The sequence below is a fragment of the Protomyctophum parallelum genome, assembly GCF_964188405.1.
Source record: "Protomyctophum parallelum genome assembly, chromosome: 4".
NCBI classification, from domain to species: Eukaryota; Metazoa; Chordata; class Actinopteri; order Myctophiformes; family Myctophidae; genus Protomyctophum; species Protomyctophum parallelum.
In genome coordinates, this window is record NC_139700.1 from 52,203,202 (window position 1) to 52,218,305 (window position 15,104).

At 46.6% G+C, this 15,104-nt stretch overlaps 4 protein-coding genes across 4 annotated transcripts in view; 3 read left to right on the forward strand and 1 right to left on the reverse strand.

The window, feature by feature from the left end:
• Positions 1-15,104, forward strand: part of dyrk4 (dual-specificity tyrosine-(Y)-phosphorylation regulated kinase 4) — a 413,072-nt gene that overhangs the window by 73,529 nt on the left and 324,439 nt on the right. The gene's annotated exons all lie outside the window — the stretch shown is intronic.
• LOC310857260 (dnaJ homolog subfamily B member 2-like) lies at positions 4,821-5,519 on the forward strand (the record flags this gene model as incomplete). Its single annotated transcript, XM_083762871.1, has 1 exon — positions 4,821-5,519. One exon carries the CDS (start codon positions 4,821-4,823, stop codon positions 5,517-5,519), a length of 699 nt encoding a protein of 232 aa, XP_083618997.1.
• Positions 8,656-10,977, reverse strand: LOC310857261 (importin subunit beta-like; the record flags this gene model as incomplete). The annotated part of the gene is made up of 1 exon (XM_083762872.1): positions 8,656-10,977. The coding sequence occupies one exon, from the start codon at positions 10,975-10,977 to the stop codon at positions 8,656-8,658; it is 2,322 nt and encodes a 773-aa protein (XP_083618998.1).
• Positions 12,922-14,457, forward strand: LOC310857262 (aarF domain-containing protein kinase 1-like; the record flags this gene model as incomplete). Its single annotated transcript, XM_083762873.1, has 1 exon — positions 12,922-14,457. The coding sequence occupies one exon, from the start codon at positions 12,922-12,924 to the stop codon at positions 14,455-14,457; it is 1,536 nt and encodes a 511-aa protein (XP_083618999.1).

The window sequence follows — 15,104 nt, forward strand, 5'->3', positions numbered from 1 at the left end:
ATGTCCTCACAGACTTTTAGCTTATCATTCTAACGTGCAGCGGACAGCACTGGCACATTGACAATGTCCTCACAGACTTTTAGCTTATCATTCTAACGTGCAGCGGAGAGCACTGGCACATTGACAATGTCCTCACAGACTTTTAGCTTATCATTCTAACGTGCAGCGGAGAGCACTGGCACATTGACAATGTCCTCACAGACTTTTAGCTTATCATTCTAACGTGCAGCGAAGAGCACTGGCACATTGACAATGTCCTCACAGACTTTTAGCTTATCATTCTAACGTGCAGCGGAGAGCACTGGCACATTGACAATGTCCTCACAGACTTTTATCACGCAGCATTGCCATGGAGGTTTGACACAACTCAACATCAAACAGTAGTAGTATTGTGCAGGCGCCTGCTTTTTGTAACTGCCAACGTTTGAACAGAGAGATTGGCTTAGAGTAGTTAGGGCTTAGAGTAGTTAGATTAGAATTCAATTGTAACTTTTATTTCATGTTAGGTAAGTTGGTGTTTATACTTAAAGTTAGGTTAGCGTTGCCGTTTTTTGATTGTATATCGGTTTGCGCCAGGTACTTTTCTATTGTGTAAATAGTATTGAAGATCATGTCTTTAACCGTCATGTATTTGAGAATGATCATGTCTTTGTAAAATCATGCAAACCTATAGCATGTCTGAGAGGTCATTTTGACTGTATTTTTTTAGATTTTTAAGTTTATTATCTTTGCCCATGATTTTGGGGCATAAATAATATATTTATAAAAAAGCTTTTTTTTAACAAGAATTGATCAATGTTTTTTTTTTTTTTTTTTTTTCAAAAGGGCACATTGCTGTCCAGAGGGCAAGGGTGCTCTAGCACCCCCTAGTGTCTATCTGTGCACGCCATTGGTGGTCATGTTGAATTTTTCTGTGAAACAGCACCACCCTGTGGTACCTCCCAGGTTTTCTTATTTTCATGTTTGCCTTGTGCTTGCAATTAGATACAACATCAGCTGTGCTGCCTGCAGTCATGGTCAGATGTCTTCAGCTCCAGTGTGTCTGCTGTCTGTGTGTTCTCTTGGGCTAAAAGCAATGTCTGTGAGTGATTTGATTGTTTTTGTGTTAGCAGGTTGTTTTGTGTTGTTTGCATTTGTACAGACGTATTTTACAATCAGCTTAAGTGATTTGTATACTCTGTGTAGATTAGCTCTGTTTGTTTGACACATGCTTTCTGTACTGTAACAGTAATTTGGAAATGTTTGTATTTTTGTTGTTACAGTTTCACAAATTTGACCAGTAAAACTTCATAAAGACAACGTACGCCTTCTCTGTGGAGTTTGTTGGGAGATGTTTAGCTGGTGGTGGGATATAGCTGGCTACACAGGCTGGTGGGTTCATGTGTTTGGTCCGACGGAGCATTGGTCCGAACACAACCTACCTCAAACCCTCACCCTCACCCTAACCCTAACCTCATACCCTCACCCTAACCTCCCCCGGGGCAGCACACCTAAACCGAACCCCAGCCCTCACCCTAACCTCCCCCGGGGCAGCACACCCAAACCTAACCTCAAACCCTCACCCTAACCTCCCCCGGGGCAGCACACCTAAACCTAACCCCAACCCTCTCCCGACCCCCAACGCACCTCGGACCAATGCTCCTTCTAACCAATGCTCCGTCGGACCATAGTATGCCTCCCCAGGCTGGTGGGATATAGCTAGCATCCTCAGCTAGTGAGGCCTACACAGGCTGGTGGGATATAGCTAGCATCCTCAGCTAGTGAGGCCTACACAGGCTGGTGGGATATAGCTAGCATCCTCAGCTAGTAAGGCCTACACAGGCTGGTGGGATATAGCTAGCATCCTCAGCTAGTGAGGCCTACACAGGCTGGTGGGATATAGCTAGCATCCTCAGCTAGTGAGGCCTACACGGGATAGTTCAGATTTTTTTTAACTTAAGTTGTATGAAATACTTGCCATTAATATAGTGTTTGCAACTGTATTAATTGATTGACAGTCTTGTGGTGGGAGTTCTGCTCTGGTTTTGGTGAAATATCAAGTAGTTCCGGTCATTTTGTGTGGGTACTGGGGGCCACGCAGTAAAAGTAAATTAATCCACAAAACTAACGTCATTTGTATTGTTGACCTATTTCTAAAATATTAGTGCAACTTTCGTTCTTTTTTTTTACCCCTCCCTCTATCACACAGAACTATGTTTTTTGTGTCCATATCACTACGCCCAAACAATAGTTACATGTGATGGAGGGGTCAAAGTTGAACGAAAGTCGCGCTAATATTTTTGAAAATTACGTTCGTTTTGTGGATTAATTTACTTTTACTGCGTGGCCCCAGTGGCCCCCACAAAATGACCGGAACTACTTAATATTCACTAAAACCAGAGCAGAACTCCCACCACGGGACTCGGGCAATCAATTAATACAGTTGCAACCACTATATTAATGGCAAGTATGTCATACAACTTAAGTTAAAAAAAATCTGAACTATCCCTTTAAAGCCAAATTCCAATACCCCGAATCTCGGCCACTCGCTCACTCACACTCGCTCACTCCAGCATGGTGGTGCTACAGTGAAATTGGTGACCTGCTGAAATATGTGACAATCGTGTAGACGTCAAATGATAAATAATAATGTCAGTGTCTGATTGTAAATCATTGCAGTTTGTTCATTAGCAGAGTTCAACCTAACGGTATTCAGGCCACATTTTAAAGACCTCTATGTAAGTTCCGTTTGATTATTCCTGCCTGTCGACTACAAAACGTAACGATATCATCCTGATGACTACAAAACAATACTACAACATGACGTAACGATATCATCTTGATGACTACAAAACAATGACTACAACATGACGTAACGATATCATCCTGATGACTACAAAACAATACTACAACATGACGTAACAATATCATCTTGATGACTACAAAACAATGACTACAACATGACGTAACGATATCATCCTGATGACTACAAAACAATACTACAACATGATGTAACGATATCATCCTGATGACTACAAAACAATGACTACAACATGACGTAACGATATCATCCTGATGACTACAAAACAATACTACAACATGACGTAACGATATCATCTGCTGAGTCCCGACCGTATCATATATATATATATATATATATATACCCAAAATGAAATGGTGTCCAGGCTATATCACTGTATTTAGTCACACGCCCTTGTTGATATGCTTCATTGGTTCAATATTTATAAAAGCCACAGACTTAACCCTTTAAAAAAAACAATTTATTTTTGTTTTACAGTCTGCCGAGTTTAACAGAGAGCTGCATCCTCAATCTGCATGCCATTTAACATATGCCTCATACAGATTATTGTCGGTGTATCATGTGTGCGTGCACGCATCTAGAGACTTCTGCAGCGTTGGTTTCTGGGTCTAGCATTCACTGCCATAGAGGAGAACAGACTCAACAACATCAGCATACTGTATATTCTGATGGAAGTAAGGGTGTCGGGAGGTGAGTCTGCTTGGAGGCTCCGTTTCCACTGTAGTGTTGTGCAGGATGTGCCAGTCGTGTATCTTGGCTCTCCTTGCTAGCTTGATGGTAGCAGCCTCTTGTCGGAGGGCCGGCCGGGGCAATTCCTGCAAGGACTGGCAGGTATAGGACACAGGAGTTGGTTTCAGGCAGCCGTGCAATTATACCGTGAGAGTTGTTAATTACTGTGTCCACCTTTCTGACGATATGGGCTCCTACACCAGACTGGAGGCACAGCATTCAGCTGCAGAAAAGACCAGGGCTTGGGTGGAAATCTGCAATGTGTTGGTGGAAGCTCCCCAGGTCGTACCAGCGCGACTCAGCGACGCGTCTCATGATCTGTGCAGTTGTAAAACATTCTAATAGTAGATAGATAGAATAGATAGATAGAGTTCATGACATTATAGATTTAGATGTTTCTGTCAGATCCTTATATGGACTTAAATTGTTTCAGGCTGCCAATGCAGCCCTCACACCTATGTCGCACCTACGTCACACCGCCCATCCGACCAATAGCTTTGTCAGATTCTCAATCTGAGAATCCCATCGGCAAGTATTTAACGGTCTGTCTTGAGCGACTAGATACCCATTGTACCGCTCTGTCTGTGTCCCTTTTGTGCCCGTATAGCCTATATGAAGATCTCTGTTATATGTCAGCCCTTGTCCCTTTTATGCCCCAGAGCCATAGAGTAAGACAGAGTTACGCAACTTACGCAAACTCCGTTCACTTCATGGGGCTTCAGTCCAATGGCGGCGGCTCTTCTACATAGACTTCTATTGGTTTGTCTCTCTTTGAAGGCTTCAATGCATTCCGTAAACGTCCGGTTGTCCCTATTTGGAGTCTCTGGGATCGCGCGAGTACATGAACCACGTGACCTTGCTCTTTTCTGCCCCCTCAACTATGGCTATGTTATGCCCATACATGAAGCTCGCTGATGTCATCAGTATATAGGCCCATATATGGGCAATGCCCCTTATATACGACACATTGCGGGTGTCATTGGGGACAATTTTAACATAGGATTAGGGTTCCGACCTCACGTGATTGGTCGAGGGGGGTATGACGACATCCCTCGCTGGCTCGACGGTACTTAAACTGTGCACTGGTGTCATTTCTCTTCAAAATTCTAGAATTGAAAGAAGTCGTGAACTGTGTGCAGTGTGAGAGACGACTGTCACGAAGACGGGACAAACGCGGGGCACTGCTACGAAAAGAACTTGAACCATAGGTTTAAACTCCGACCTATACTTATACCGATCCATCCCAAAAGGTATATATACACAAACACTGTTGTGAGGAGGGAGGGCCGAAATGGTGAATCACTATGACATCCTGGGCGTTTCCAGAATGGCCTCTCCTGAAGACATCAAGAAAGCCTACCGGAAGTTGGCACTGAAATGGCATCCAGACAAGAACCCTGACCACCAGGACGACGCAGAGAAGAGGTTTAAAGAAGTGGCCGAGGCCTACGAAGTGTTGTCCGATAAGAGCAAGCGGGAGGCGTACGACCATGGCAGCGGCGGAGCGAGACCCAGAGGCCTCTCTAGCGCAGACGTCTCCTCCTTCTCCTCCTCGCAGTTCCCCGATTTCAACCACCACCCGTTCCGCAATCCACTCGACGTGTTCAGAGACTTTTTCTGCGGCGGGCAAAACCATTTCCCCGACTTCGACTCCGACCAGCCGGGCTTCTCTCAGTTCGGCTACAGTCGAGTCCACTCCGTGTTCCCCGCTGTGAGAAAACAAGGGGGGATGGGGATGGGCATGGGCACGACGGGCTACTTTAAGTCCATCAAAGTGTCACACCAGCTCAACAACGGCAGGCGCACCACCACCACGAACATCAACGAGAACGGGCAGCAGAGGACGGAGGTCGAGGAGGACGGGGAGCTGAAGAAGGTCCTCATCAACGGCGTCGAGGACGAGATGGCCCTGGCGCTGGAGCTGAGCCGACGGGAGCAACAACGCCTCCCCCGCCTCCCCCTCCACAAACCTTCCAGAGGCCCTCACTGAGGTCCTACAACCTCCCAGAGGCCCTCACTGAGTCTGACAGGTCACACAAACCTGACCAGTCCAGAGACCATCTGTAGGCCCTGAGGGTCCCTGGATGTGCCCCACCCCACCACACACAGGCTCCTGAGAGTAAAGGTCACGCTCTCCCGTGATCCATTAATCCCACCTGTTCTCCCGGGCTTCTCTACCTGCTGAAAGATAACTGCTTTATTTGAAAATAAACATGAATGTCAGAACTTGATGTGTGCTAGAATATAGGATGTGAAGGGGTGTGTGTGTGTGTGTGTGTGTGTGTGTGTGTGTGTGTGTGTGTGTGTGTGTGTGTGTGTGTGTGTGTGTGTGTGTGTGTGTGTGTGTGTGTGTGTGTGTGTGTGTGTGTGTGTGTGTGTGTGTGTGTGTGTGTGTGTGTGTGTGTGTGTGTGTGTGTGTGTGTGTGTGTGTGTGTGTGTGTGAGTGTGATGACTACTGGAAAGAAGACAGTGTGGCACTTAGTATTTTGAATCTCCTAGAAAGTAATAGTTCAAATTCATCTGCATTAAATGCATTTTTATTTTATTTTTTGCTAATCCCTCCCTTGTTGGGCTGGAGAGGGTGTGTAGCCCCTTTTGCATCCCATTCACACAGTGCTGAGAACTCATTCCAACTCAGGCCAGCTGTTTTTTTTTTCCTTTTATGTTTTTTTTAAACCATTTTATTGCCAATTTATTCAATTTACAATGAATGTAAGTGTCCATGGCTAATCTCTCGCACAGCTGGACTGATCAGCGCCCACCTTTTTGTGTAGGCTGCCAGCTATAGGTAAATTAATTAAATCCACAAATATAATCTGTTTGTGCACTTTTTTGTGGGTCTATTTGGCTGAACTTGAGGCTTCAGAAGACAGCCTAAAGGCCGTTTCAGACGGGGAAGCGACAGGCATATACAGCGTGAAAAGAAAGATCATCACAATCCAGGTCAATATAGTCGCCCGCGGCACGTTCACAAACGAAAGGCCTTAGCTCAGTGATTCTCAACCTTTTGAGCGACGCTATAGCCACTCAAACGCGTGGTTCTGTGTGTGAAACCTCCCCCCGTGATGTCATGGTTCTGTGTGTGCAACCTCCCCCCCTACACTCTCGCTTTTCCATGTCTCGCTTTTCCATGTCTCGCTTTTCCATTTCTCGCTTTTCCATGTCTCGCTTTTCCATGTCTCGCTTTTCCATTTCTCGCTTTTCCATGTCTCGCTTTTCCATGTCTCGCTTTTCCATTTCTCGCTTTCTCGCTTCTCGCTTTCTCGCTTTTCCATGTCTCGCTTTTCCATTTCTCGCTTTCTCATTTCTCGCTTTCTCGCTTTTCCATTTCTCGCTTTTCCATTTCTCGCTTTTCCATTTCTCGCTTTTCCATTTCTCGCTTTCTCATTTCTCGCTCCAAAATTGGAACGTTAATTATGAATTGAGTGGATAACACCATACCTATAATAGATATGTTCTCACCATGAAACTTCCCCAATTGATTACTTACACGAAGACAATGATTTATTGTATTACAAATTTTACATTTTTAAATATGCAAATGAGGCATTATGTAGCTAAATAATAGAAAATATGAAAAAGCTACTACTGTGGAAGGGTTATCATGTATTCATTTGCTTGTATTGATCCTATAAACAATTTAATATAGTTTTCCCCACCGACTTTTGAGTTTTGGCTCCAAAAATAACTGAACCGGTTCCCACCAACCGGTGGAAAGGGGCTCAAACATTTTCAGCACCCCCAGAAAGATATTTGGCCACCGACCCCCATCTGAAAATATTTCCAGGCACCCCCAAGGAGTAAAGATTTGAGTTAAAAACGTTCGCTCGGAAAGAATATATATTAAAGGATTTGAGCCACATTTTCATGATTTTAAAAAAATAGCAGATCTACAAGCTCATAGCACGGCACTCGGTGCCAAGCTATGAGCTTGTAGATATTTTTCAATAGCTAAATAGCTAAATGCAGCTTTTTGCCACTCAGTATAGGCGTTCCTGCATAACGTATGATGCGCATATACCCTCTATATAGCAAGTACGCAGAGAGCGACATGTCACGGACAGAACATACCATACAAGGAGATAGGCCTATAGGAAGCTCCATATAAGGTATGGTGAGGTCAGGAGTATCACACAACACCCTTTCCATGAGGGATATAAAGGGTGCGTTCGGAAGTGCGCCCTGAACGCACTGGGTGTGTTGTCGTTCGAGAATCCAATGCGCTGTGCACCGGGTGCCCGCACTGAGCGACCTATACCCTGAAGTTGGGGTTGTCCAGTGTGAATCGGTGTGATTGCGTCACCGCTGTTGTCGTTTGTAAATAAGGCACACTGAACGCCACCGCCCACCACACTCAACAAACTGACCACATTCCCGGTGCGCATTTCCGAACGCACCCGAAGGGAGTTGGAGGCAGAGTTTGAAAGGGTTAGGTCATTCACTGGCGAAGGTGTGGATGTCAATCCAGAACCCACATCTGTTGTGTTTTTGATCGGCTGCTCCAATGTAGGTCGCTTACGACTATGACACTTATATTATCTTTCAAAAAAAGATAAAGTCCCACGACTATCGAGCAATTATGATAATTGTCTTCATAATTCATTTATAAAATGCTTTATAAAGTGTTATGATAGCAATCATCAGTGATGAATATTATTTATCAGTTACTTACAACTATAATTATACACCCAAAATATACGTATTTAATGAATATATAAAATAATGCATTGTTTATAGACACGACCGTAAAGTCCATATACTAATTATCCATAATAATGTATAAATCATGAATAATGAAGGGGGGAGGGGTCAGAATAAATTATGGACTTGGATGGTTATTCGTCTTAACTGCTCAATTATTGTACTCATACTATTCTATACTATGCTACTACATTTGGTTTTGTTGATGACATAATACCACTAGAAGGGTGCTCTCAGTAGAGCTGGAGAGAAGAAAAAGTCAGCAATTTGTGTGTCAGCTCCCAGGAAAAAGGTTTCTTAATGACAACGTTTGGACCACAACTGGGTTATGCTTCAATCATCAGGTCTGGAGTAACTGACTGGAAAGAAATGTCTGGGAATTACAGCGGCCCTCCTATTTGTTTTAGAGAGTCTGTAGAGTCACATCAGGCCTTGTTCTTGTGCTTGCTCTTCTGCTTCTTGAACTCCTCCGTCGCCCACATTGCCAGTTTCTTAGTGCTGTAGATCTTGGAGCGCCGGCCCTCCATGAGCAAGTTGCCGAGGAGAGGACATTTCCCTACAAGAAGCACACCCTGACCAAACGCCCTGCTCAGGTCACCGACGAGGCCAACAGCACTGGCCAGAATGGCATCGGAGTGGTGCTCATCCTCCGCAATCTGGTTGGTGAAGGCCAGGATGAACCCCACCCACGGCTGCACCAGCATCTCGTGGGGATGCAAGCCTTGAATGATGCCTGTGTAGGCCATCAGACAACCCTCCCTCCATTCGTCACATTCCATCCTGTTCCCCTGGGCATGGGAGACCTGCTGCACAGTGTCCAGGACAATCTTCAGGTATCTCTTGAACTCTCCTCCGATGTTTAGAGCAATGTGACCAATTGCTGACAGAATCTGGGGCTTTACTGACCAGGGGGCTTTCTCATTCCCCAACATTTCCAGCAGTAGCTGCACGATTTCGTCACAGTAAGGCAGGATGTTGATCTTCAGAGTCCAGCAAAGTTTGGATAGGGTGGATATGGCCATTAGAGTGTCTTCCTGGACCCCTCCAGAACTGCCCTGGAAGAACATTCTCAGCAGGGCCTCCATCACCTTATCCGAGATCCTCTGGATGGCAGGGTAACAGGCCTCGGGGCTGTTCATGACGATCATCATCAGAGCGTCGTAGGCTTCCGAGCTCAAGTTGTTCTGGTGGCCGTCGGGCCTGTCTGTGGTCTCCAGCAGCTTCTGTAGGATGCTCTCAAAGGAGGAAGACAGACAGTATGTGCTGGGTTTCTCCTGGTGGTCCGCTGAATCCAGAGCCGCCTTATTGGCTACCGCCAGACAGAAGAATGCCCAGCAGACTTTGGAGGCCACACAGGGCTCATCCCCGAGTGCTTCTATCAGACACTGCAGCAAGGGGCGGCGGTGCCTCTCAGCGATGGCCGCTTCGGGCAGCAGTGCACAGATCCTGCCTGCTGTCCACGCTGTGGTGTCCCTCACCACCACACTGGGGTCTTTCATTAGCTCCATCAGGGTGGGCATAACTTGTATGACTTGGGGTTTCAGTAGGACGGGATCAGGTCCTTCCAGGATGATACCAAAGGCCATGACGCAGGCATCGCGGTAACGCCAGTCAGGGTGTTTGATATGCTTTTTGAGAAAGAGCTGGACGTGAGGAATGACATCGTCCTCACAGCAGGTGGCCAGCAACATCAGACATACACTGGCTGCGTGACACGGGTTCCAATCATCATCGTCGTCACTCTCATTCTGTTTGGTGAGGGTCTGTATGAGGATGGGGACCAAGTCCTCCAAGGCCCTTCTGGCAAAATGTTTACTGGTATGCTCCGGAAACTGGCCCTTCTCCGTAGCCTCGTAGACCTCAACAGCTAGCTCTATCTCCTTGTCGCAGACCGTAGACCAGAACTCGATGCCCTGTAAGGCCACTTCGTCTATGTCACTGCTCATGGATTCCGTGGTGATCGGGAAGAGATCCTCGCCCATGAAGGTCTCCATGTACTCGTAATACAGAGACATGATCTTCACCAAGGTCTGTAAGGCCGTCACTTGCACTCTGATATCGGGACACTGTGTGGCTTCACATACCACCTGGACGATGAGCTCTCTCTCCGCCGCCTTAATGAGGTTGGCTTTGGCGAACTCCAGTGAGTTGATCAGGGCATTGGTTGCTGCCAGTTTGATATTGTTGCTGGATTCCTCCTTCATCATTCCCTGGACGATGGCTGTCAGGATCTGGTTGGACTTACCCTGTAGATGTTCCGGGTCTATGTCTTGGCAAATGTATCCGATGGCCTCAAACGTTGACACCTTCAGGCGTTCAGTGTTGGTGGCGTCGCTTACATTATTCAACAGGTCAGGAATGAGCTCGGCCCCCCGGTTGGCCGAGAGCTCAGCACAGGCGATACCCGCCACGCACTGGGACGCAGAGCTCGGATGGTATGGCTCTGTGCCCAGTGTCTGAAGAACGAAGGCCTTGATCCTGCATCGCACATTGGAATCGATGGTCATCCATCTCTCCTGGTACTGCTTCTTGGTGTCTGGGTCTCTGGAGGTCAGATAGTTCTTCACCTGCAGGCCGGCGGCCATGCGAGCCTCCTTGGTGCTCCTTCGATTGGCTAGGACTTTGGACAACTCGACCAGGAAGGACGGCAGGCTCTCAATCGCCGCCTGCTCCAGAAACGTCTGTGCCACATCTAGTTCGTGTTGATCCGGAAAGACCGTATTTGCAAGGATTGTTATAAGCTTCATCATCACATTCCCCCCAGCTCTTCCTGCTTTCTGACAGCAACTAAAACTGGATTAAAAATGTTCAGTGGTTCAGATGGTGGCGCTGAAGCTGGAAAACATGGAGATCACCTAATATAGGTTGACCAGAGCAAACCATTGCCATGCATGCCTAACTACGCCGATTCACACAGTTCACACTGAGTAGTTCCTGTATTGGGATTCACTTACAGTATGCACACAAGGACAAGGAGTTATGCACAGCTGCTGTGAGCATGCAGGTCAAAGGCAGTATATGTCATGACGGGTTGCTAGATATATCTTTATTGGTTATTGATGGAGCCAAGGTGAATACGCATCTGCTGGCAGGTGCTACAGTATGTCCGGGAAGGGGGAGAGCAGAGACAATTTTACAATTTAGGCAGATGCTCCTAATCCAGAGCGAGAGCAAGAACAAAAAGCATGGCAATACATCACATACATAAAAAGTACTTATCATGAAACATGCGTAAGCTAAGAACGTAACAGTGGAATATCTATATAATGACACTATACATCTAAACTATACATATATACTATACTATGCTATACATACTATAAAGTGCTAAGACTACATAAAATGCAATTCTAGTGCTGTATACATAACATGCTATAAGTCTGTATAAAATGCTATCTTGTCTACATAAAATGCTATCTAAGGGGGTAGGCCCGGAAGTGCTACGGGCCATGATGGAGTCTGAAAAGGTGGGTTTTCAGACTATGGCAAAAGATTGGGAGTGAGGCTGCAGTTCTGATTGTAATGGGAAGTGCATTCCATAGTTCAGATTGTGAGTGAGGCTGCAGTTCTGATTGTAATGGGAAGTGCATTCCATAGTTTAGATTGTGAGTGAGGCTGCAGTTCTGATTGTAATGGGAAGTACATTCCATAGTTTAGATTGTGAGTGAGGCTGCAGTTCTGATTGTAATGGGAAGTACATTCCATAGTTTAGATTGTGAGTGAGGCTGCAGTTCTGATTGTAATAGTTCCATAGTTTTGGAGCTAGAAGGGAGAAGAGTTCGGGACATGTGGAGCGTTGTCCCGGTGAGACTACGGCTGCCCCCTGACACTGGCCGAGAGGAGTTACTGCGAAGAGTACCGTTAAATTAAAGCGAAGAATGTTACAATGTAGGTCGGGTCCCAAAGGAAAATGAAAAAGTATTTAAGAATTTAGTTCTTTGGCCCAATGACAACATGCACAGGAAATAATATGACACTGATCTCACCGATCAGCAGACAGACAGACAGACAGACAGACAGACAGACGGAGATAATAAAGACGCTCATATTAAATACAATTAAAGGGTCACATCACCCCTTTTGCAACCAGATCTTATTTTAATGGGAGACAAGAAACACTTTCCTGGGTTTTTGTTGTGGTTAATATGTGTTTTTACATATTTTAGTATTTCAAAGTGTCCATGGGCTCCATGATGTCATGGACACTGAGCTCACTTCCTTCCTGGACCACAATTCCCATAATGCTTTGGTCCACTGCTCCTCCTTGTGGATAGGGGGAGGGCTGTCTTACTGAGACAACATGTAGTCCAGGAAATAATTGAGCCCAGTGTCCATGATGTCATGGTTTTTATGTGGGTAATATGTGTTTTTAGATATTTCAGTATTTCAAAGTGTCCATGGACACTTTGAAATACTGAAATACACATAACAACCCCAGGAAAGTGTTTCTTGTCTAACAAACATCACTCAAATAAGATCTGGTTGCAAAAGGGGTGAAGTGGCCCTTTAAGCAAAAGTAGTAAATGAGTCTGATGTCATTTGAGGGTTTCTGTCCATATATGGGTATATTATGTTATGACGTCATTGGCTGTCGGACAGACTGGGTACTAAATCGGCATGGAGGGGGCACAAAAGTACAAACTGTACCAAGAGAAGCGATATGAAATATCATAGTTGGTGTCTGCCTTCACATGGCTGTCCGGCTGCTGAAAGTGTCATCTTTGGCCACAGCGTTTACCTCCTCTGGCTTTTACCTTTACAGCAAGGACCCCAACGACCTCAGCGTAGTTCGCTTCGGACACGCCGCCGCCACCACGGCCGTCATCAGCTATGATTACCTCACTGCTTTCAGACACGTGCAGTATGGAACAGAGGCGTACTCCAGCCTGAGGTCCAAGGTACACCGGCGTTCAGCAGAGCGCCTGAGGAACCTGTGCTGTTCCAACCGTGGGATCTTCATCAAGGTCGGCCAACACCTGGGAGCCATGAACTACCTGCTGCCTGAGGAGTACACCTCCACGCTGAAGGTCCTGCACAGCCGTGCTCCACAGAGCACCTTGGAAGAGGTCCGGCAGGTCCTCCGAGAGGACCTGGGCCTCAAAGACCTGTCGGAGCTGTTTGTGTCCTTTGAGGAGAAGCCCCGGGGAGCCGCTTCTTTAGCCCAGGTCCATAAAGCTGTGCTCCGTGACGGCAGGACGGTGGCCGTCAAGGTCCAGCACCCCAAAGTCGGCGAACAGAGCTCCAAGGACATCGAGGGCATGGAGCTGCTGTTCAAGGCGGTTCACTGGCTCTTCCCAGATTTTGCCTTCATGTGGCTGGTGGACGAGGTCAAGAGGAACATCCCTATCGAACTGGACTTCCTCAATGAGGCACGCAATGCCGAGAAGGTGGCGCTCATGCTGTCGCATTTGACCTTCCTCAAGATCCCTCAGGTCCACTGGGACCTGTCCACCAACAGAATTCTGACCATGGACTTTGCAGACGGTGGAGAGGTCAGCGACCGTGACTACATGAAGAGACATGGTATCAACGTCAACGACATCTCCCAGTACTTGGGGAAGATGTACAGCGAGATGATATTTGTGCACGGTTTTGTACACTGTGACCCCCACCCTGGCAACGTGCTGGTACACAAGTGTCCCGTCAGTAACAAGACGGAGATTGTCCTACTCGATCACGGACTCTACCAGGTGCTGCAGCCAGACTTACGGTTGGACTACTGTCATCTGTGGCAGGCTCTGATCCGAGCGGACATGTCAGAGGTGGAGTGTTACAGTCGTAGGATGGGCGCCGGAGACCTGTACCCACTGTTCGCTTGCATCCTCACCGCCAGAGCCTGGTCCTCCGTCAACACGGGCATCAGCTCCACGCCTCTCACAAACTCGGAGGATGTGAAAATCCGGACCAACGCCGCGCTGTACCTGCCCCAGATCAGCGAGCTTCTCAACCGCATGCCCCGTCCGATGCTGCTGCTGTTGAAGACCAACGAGCTGCTGCGCGGCATCGAGGTGACGCTGGAAACCAGAGCCAGCGCCTCCAGCTTCATCAACATGTCACGCTGCTGCGTCCGTGCCCTGGCAAGTCACAAGAAGAGCACGGCGAGGTCCAGGATGCAGTGGCTTCAGGTGACGGCAGCAGAGAGGTTGAACCTGTGGCGGATCGGCGCCTATGAACTCTACCTTTGGTGGGTAACTGTCCTCTCATGGCTTCCTGGCTGCCGAAATTGACCTCTTTTGGCCCGTAACTGTATTTCACACTGGCTTTTACGTTTACATTACAGAACCCCAACGACCTCAGCATCGTTCGCTTTGATCATATACTGCTGCCACAACTAACTTAGTGTTTTTAGCATAACTCGAACCTAACCTCTAAATACATATACTTCTAACTCGAATCTATTCTAAATTAAAAATACGGCGAGGAAACCTGCAGGACAATAATTATTATTGTCCTCACACTGTATATCTCTCACATGTTATTCATTTGGCGCTCACAATACCAGTACATACAAAGCACACACGTACGCACACCACTCATATTACTTTGTTTTCATGTCTGAAAATGAACCAGATCATAGTAATTGACTAATAACAGTTGACTGGCTCCCTCCTCCCTGTATGTTTTAGGGTATTAAGTTTAAAACTGTATTGTTTGTTTATAAATCTTTCCATGGGCTAGCACCATCTTATATTTCTGACCTTGTCCCCACAAGGACATTGAGATCAGCAGGCAAGCTGCTGGTGGTCCCCAATGATGCATTAAGCTTGTACTTATGGGCGATCAAACTGGCCCCTTCACTCTCTGTTTAAATCCTGTCTACACTTTTTGAGGGGCTCCTATCAAGGTTATAATGGTTAACTAAAACTAACTAAAA